The sequence below is a fragment of the Gracilinanus agilis genome, chromosome 4 (assembly GCF_016433145.1).
Source record: "Gracilinanus agilis isolate LMUSP501 chromosome 4, AgileGrace, whole genome shotgun sequence".
NCBI lineage: Eukaryota > Metazoa > Chordata > Mammalia > Didelphimorphia > Didelphidae > Gracilinanus > Gracilinanus agilis.
Genome location: NC_058133.1, coordinates 432,013,753 through 432,020,577, shown reverse-complemented (window position 1 = coordinate 432,020,577; position 6,825 = coordinate 432,013,753). Strand labels below are relative to the sequence as shown.

Below are 6,825 nucleotides of genomic sequence, written 5' to 3'. Positions count from 1 at the left end.
CTGGGGCATTATTGTGTTTTCTGCCTAAAGCTCTAGGTATCCTCAAGTAGTATTCAAGGTAAATTCAAAGCAATTTCAGAGGCACCATACAGGTGTCCCAAAATATATCCTCATTCAATTGCCTTAATATTAAAAAAAATTTACCAAAATTAAATAATTATTCCTTTAAGTCATTGCCCTTTCTTATAGTCTCTTAAAATGGAAATAACCTCAGGAAATAGCACATACTTTTTTGCTGTTTATTTTTGTCAGGATCTGTGGTTTTATCCATTTAGGGAACTCTATGCCAATGTTGGCAAATATTTTCAAGATCATGTGCCCAAAGTGCAACTTCAAGCTGCCTTTGAGCCCCCCACATTACCCCAGACCGTGGAGGGAGGAAGTGCTTGCATTAAGAGGCTGGACAGAGGGGCTGGGCATGCAAAAAATGTCCTCAGGCACTGTGGAGAGGGGGAATGGAGCAGCCCTCTCTGTGCCACCCCAGCACCTGTGTCATGGCTTCGCCAGCAAGGCTCTATACCGATGGAAACTCCTTTCAGTTAGGCAGATCTACAATGAATAATCTTAGAGAGTTCCCTGGGAACAAGTGACTTGCCCAAGGTCACACAACTAGAATGTGGCAGAGATAAGATGCGAACTTGAGTCTTCCTGCCTCCAAGTTCAACACAGTATTCAGTGCTATAAATTACCTTTCCACACACATAACTCAGGCACTGACACTTTAACCAACTTGCTTTCATTATAATCAGATAAAGGCATCTGCTGGCTGAGACTCCTTACCATTTCCCAGTTCATTCATTGGAAATTCCTAATTACATTTTTCACCCTTAGTTTGCAAATTGTTCTTGGCAAAAAATAATAATTATAATAACTTAGTTTAGTTCATTATCATAATTACTCTCAAGGATGTTTTTTTTTATCCTTAGGGCTAGGGCTTGTGATGAGGATAAAGAAACCTCAACATGGTCCTGTATCTACACTCTGACCATATCTTCATCTCCCCTACAAGTTTCAGGCAATGGAAAAGCCAAAAGGGAAAGGAGTAGAATGGGCTTGAGAAAATGAAAGAGAGGGAGGAGGACTCTAGTTAGCTTCTACAAACTCATAATTAAGAGAATGAAATTCCAGCCAGCAGAGTTAGTCAGTTTAGCCAGTCTCTACCACCAGCCTTGCTGTTGGTGCATGCACTTGCCATTTTGTAGAACAGAGAGCTTCCTGAAAGGTGGAACATAAGCTGAAGTTTTTGTAAATTAAATCCTGTTTTAAATGAAGGATGGAAAGCACCCAGCAATAGCAATACTGTGGAATATTCAACTGAGATAGACAGCTATTCTCAGCAATACAAAGATCCAGGACAGTGCTGAGGGACTTGGTACAAAGAATGCTCTCCACCTCCAGAGAAACAACTGTTGGAGTCAGAATGCAGATGAAAGCATATGATTTTCCAATTGTTTATTTGGGTTTATGTTTGGGGGTTTGGGTTTTACAAGATTACTTACAAAAGTGAAAAATATAGAAAAAATAAAATTAAGAAAATTTTAAGAAAATAAATATAAATTGAAAGAGGGAAGAAATTTAAAGGAATCCTCTTGTGAATCCTTTTGGTAAACAAATAATCGTGTTGCCACCACCTACCAACACCCCCTGCTAATTTTCATCTTTTTAAAAAATCTGAATATTTATGTATCTATGCTTTCAAATAGAGCACACCACTCCCTAATTTATTTGAAGTGGTGACTTAAAAGCATCACTCCTAGAGTTTAGAGGTGTTTGATTCTCTGTCTTCATATCCCCAAAGCCTAGCATAGTGTCTAGAACAATAGAGGCACTTAAAAATGCTTTTTAGTGCATTATTTCCTTCTTAATGAGATGAGCCAAAATCAAGTAATAGTATGTCATTTCAAGAAAAGGATCAGAAATAATGCTCTCTGAAAGAAAAGCGTAAGATTTAGTCTTTTGATGTTTATCATAGAAAGATTCTATCTTACCAAAAATGAGATGTCTTTTTCTCCTCTTCCTCTATCCATCCCCACCTCCTTTTCCCCTCTTCTCCCCTTCCTCCTCTTTCTCATTCTTCTTGTTCTTCTCCTTCTCTTATTTATTCTCCTTCTCTTTTCTTCTCCACTTCTTCTTCTTCTCATCCTCCTCTTTCCCTCCTCTACCCCTACTTCTCTTCTTTTTTTTCTTCTCTCCTTCCTCTTCCTCCTCCAATTCATCCTTCTTTTTTATCTCTTTCTCTAAAAGCATTGCTCCTTATTTGGAGAATTAGCATTACAACAGACTAGTATTCTCGCACTAAAATAAGAAAGCTCAACAGTTCTCCCTCCAACATGGCTGACCTAGCTTGGCCAAAATGGAAAATTTAACTTTGACACTGGTTTCCTTTGACAGCCAGGCGGAGTGCTAGATTGAGACTCAGGAAGACCCGAATTTGAATCCTACCTCAGTTATTTTCTAGCTATGTGACAATTAACCTCTTAGCTTTAGTGTCCTCATCTGTAAAATAGGGGTAACAATATCACCTGCCTCATAAGCTATTTAAGGCATAAATGAGGTACTACATTTAAAGCACTTAGCAAACCTATATAGAAATGTAAGTTATTATTATTATGCCTTTGAAGCTTTAGTAGAAGTTATTTTACTGATGCTAAAACTGAATTAGGAGATGGATACACTTCATTTGAATGCTTTTTGCCATTCAGTCCTTTCAGTCTTGTCTAAATTTTCATGATCCCATTTGGAGTTTCTTTGGAAAAGATACTAGAATGGTTTCTCTAATTCATTTAACAGATGAAGAAAAAATGAGGCAAACAGTTAAGTAATTTGCCCAGGGTCAAACCGCTAGTAAGTAAGGCTAGATTTGAATTCAGGTCTTCCTAAACCCAAATCCAATGTTACATCTTACTGTACCACCTAGCTATCCATTTGATGGGTAAATGGATACAAAGTTAATCTATTTTGCCCATTCTAATGTTAGTGAAATCTCTGTAGTAAATGAGAAGTCCTATGGCCTGTTAGAAATGTAAGGTGTCACTAAAACTTAAAGCTACACTAAGAATTTTGGAACAGCTGGTATAAAACCAGGCTTAACCCTCAGCCACAAGTGTCCATATATTTGACTGGGAAAATTGCAGAAGGATTTCAAATGCTTAATGCCACGTGTGCTCTTTGCTGCCACAAAGGGGGTTCTGTGTCTTTGAGTTCTAGATATACAGCACTGATGACTCAATATTCCAGAAAATCTTTAGAAGGGTCTCTCTTCCTCTGTTTTACAAATTTATCTTATATAACAAAACATTCTTATATTTTTCAGAGCTAAGCTAGGGATGCCTCAGTTCCTAAGCATTGAAGCCCAGAGTTTGCTGCGAGCTCTCTTCAAAAGAAACCCCTCCAACAGACTAGGTATGGATGGATGAGTATTGTTTCTGTTTGTTCCCATGCAATTCTGAGTGGTAAATGTAGATGTGGCTATTTACCCTTCTGTCCCCCAAGTGTTGTTACCTAGGGCCATTCTTACCGAGATTGGGAATTCCGTCATATGAAAAGAGTTTCCAAGGAAGGGCACAGAAACTGATGCATACAGCTTAGCCCCAAGAGATAAGCTATGCCCAGGATCTATATCTCTAAGAATTGAAAGTGGTCAGTCTAATGCAGATCACCAATGAGTCTTACCTAGTCTTAATTTCCTTTACAAATCATTAATATGCTAAGCAATTGACCTAAATGAAACATCATCAGAGAGGATCTTTCATGGTACAGCATAGTAACTGTGTGATTTAATTACGGAATCAACCTGAATTGTTGATTCCTGGCGGCCACACATATTTAATATATATTTAAAATACCTAAAATTTCCTTCTTACATAACTGTCTCCAAAGGAATTGCAAGTGTTGAGTGGTCCATGGACCACATTGCCCTTAACAGGAGAATCCCTACCCTTTGCTTTGAGATTCATATAGCCCTCTTGGTCACTGCCTAAAACCAATTTGGATTTTGATAACAGCTCCAAACATAGGCGTGTGGAACAGTAGTTCAAGAGAATAAGAATTGAGTGTTAAGAATTTCATTTTTATTGATCACACATGTTAAAACCAGTGGAAATGCGTGTTGGATATGGGGAGATGAAGGGGGGTGAAGGGGAAAGTAAAAACAAGAATCATGTAACCATGGAAAATTTTTCTAAAAAATAAAATATTTAAATATGAAAAGAATTTGATTTTTTAAAAAATTCCTTGAGTGGTAGAAGTAAAACTGTGTCACAGGCAAGACTAAGTGAATTGCCCTATTCTTATGAATGTTTGATGAACATCATTGACATTTAGAATGATGCTTTCTTCCTCCCCAAAGGGAAGTGTTTTCCTTTTTTAATTTATTTTAGTGCAGACCTGTCATTTCACCAGTTTGGGAAACTCCTCCCGTGAGGAAATATATCAGTACAGATCTACGAGAGCACTGCCACTTTTAGACCCAGAGAGTTTGATGACTTAGCAGAGGTTAGATGACTTGCCCAGGGTCACACGAGTAGTTTGTTGAAGAGGTGCTACCTTCCTGACTTTTAAGGTCTTCTCTCTACCTACTAAAGCATGATGCTTCTCAACAAAGGTAGAGGTATATATTAAGGGTGTGTGCATGTGTTTAAAAGGTGTAAATGAATTCTAAGAAGTTTATTAGTCAATTGAAATTAAGAATCATTTTCTATCTTAATTCAATATCTTCAGTGAAGCTCCTTTATCAGTCTATATACTTAGGTCTACACTTGAGTCCATATATACATGTATGTGTGAATTTATATATATGTATATGTGTGCAACTGAATAAATGTACACATATCCAGACTTCATATAAAAGACTACCACTATTAATCCGCTAATTATACAACTACTTCATTTTATTGTTTGTTCAAGTATTCATATTTATTTATGCCCCTCAAACACAAATACCAGGCATGTTACTGGACTAAGCATTTTACATAGCAAAGAAAGCATCTTTCCTTAAGGGAATTGCTCCTTTAACACACTGAAGGTATCAAGTGCTAACTAATTTTGTTTTGAAGCTGATCTGTGTGCCTGTCTTTCTTTAGATGTTTCTCTCCCTCTAATTTGTAATTATTCACTCCTGAGATTAAACTATCTCTACTTAAGATTCCTTCTAGCTCTAAATTCTGGTTTTTTTTCTATATATTTTAATTGCTGTAAAATAAACTTGAGCCTCTTTAATAATCCTTTTCTAAATTCACTTTATTCTGCTTTAAAAAAGAGAGAGAGAAATGTAGGATGTAAAGATTATCAGATCTCCAAATTCCCTCTAGATCTAGTGATTTTAATGTACTTTAAGTGAAAAATGGAGCTAGTTCTTCACAGGGTCTCAATCTGTCACTTAAACTTATTTCTACCTGTAGAAATGTATACATGAATAGCAACTTGCATCATGTGGTTAGGGAGTAGGGGTTGGGGGTGGGGGGAGGTCATTGCAGTCCCCGAAGGAACTAGCCAGTAGAAAGACCACATATAAGCACTGTACCGCACTTACTTAGCATTCGAAAGACCAGGAAGTACTAATATTTAATATTAACACTTTGTATTTGGGCAGTATTTCCTGCTTTCTAAAGGATTCTTCACATTTGGTCCTCATAGCACCCCTGTGAGGCTTTTGTTCATTATTTTACTATTTGCACATTGGATTTTTCAGGGATGTCAGAACTTCTGCTGATACCTTCCTTGCCTATTTAAGGATTAACCTTCATTTCCTCTCATTCCTTAAATAACTGAATTTTAAAAAGAAAAAAAAAAGCATTTGATTGTGTATGTATGGGGTATCCTGACTTCAATTCTTATACGTTTTTCCTTTCTCAAAGTACAATCATGGCCAAACTTTCAAAGCCCTGAGTTATCTATTTGTAATTTCAGAAGTATAATGATGGTCTTTCAGTCAAGCTTTGGGAATGCTTGAATGTTTGTTTTTCTACATTTGTGCTTCAATAGGGTACTTTTAATTTAAAAATAAAATTTTAAAAAAAACACAAAACCTAGAATTTTATAAACACTAAGATTTAGAACTTCAAGTACTTAATTCTTCTAAAAACTCAGGGCTGCTCCTTGCTTCCAAGTCCTTAAGAAAAAAATTGCATTCTTTTAGCTAAGTATCATCTAAGTCTTCTTTTCCTTTTCCCATCTATTTCCAGAAATACATGGATTTTCCAGTGTTCTATTGTTAAGGGGCGTCAAGACATGGGGAGGGTGGTAAAACAAAGGCAGGGAGGAATAATAATAGCTGACACTGGTTTTATGCTTTAAAGATTACAAAACTTTTCAAATAGAGAGATAACCTAGCAGAGTGTGGACAGAGAACTGGCTTCCAAGTTCCAGTCGTGCCTCTGACACAAACTAGCTTATGATCCTGAGTAAATCACTTAACCCCCCCTCCACCTCACCCCTAGGGTTCTAGGTAACTCTCTGAGGCTCGGAGTTGCAGAGAAGGTGTTGTTTACATCATAAAGTTGTGGTGAAGTTCAAATAAAATAATGCGTGTAAAGAATTTTGTCAACCATATACATTGGGAAAAGGGAATTTCTATTCCTGGAAATTGCCTATATTAATAGAATCCCAGGTCCAGTCCCTATACCTTCTGATTTAGGTGGGTATGCTTACCTACTATTTCTCCCAGTTTACAAATGAGAAAAACTAAAATCAGAAATGTTAAATGACTTTCTTGTGATCCCATAGCTAATAAGTAACAGAGATAGAATTCAAACTCCAGTCTTCTCTGGCTTAAAATCCACTATGGTACACTGATTCCCAGTTATCAACAGCTAACATTTATTTAAC

The 6,825-nt window shown here is 36.8% G+C and overlaps 1 protein-coding gene across 2 annotated transcripts in view; it reads left to right on the top strand.

Moving 5' to 3' along the window:
• The window catches only part of RPS6KA2 (ribosomal protein S6 kinase A2), a 538,080-nt gene that overhangs the window by 437,723 nt on the left and 93,532 nt on the right, over positions 1–6,825 (top strand). For both annotated transcript variants that reach the window (XM_044671880.1, XM_044671881.1), the window contains 2 exons: positions 1,886–1,917; positions 3,289–3,402. In XM_044671880.1, the coding sequence (XP_044527815.1) occupies positions 1,886–1,917; positions 3,289–3,402 (146 nt within the window). The remainder of the gene's footprint in view (positions 1–1,885; positions 1,918–3,288; positions 3,403–6,825) is intronic.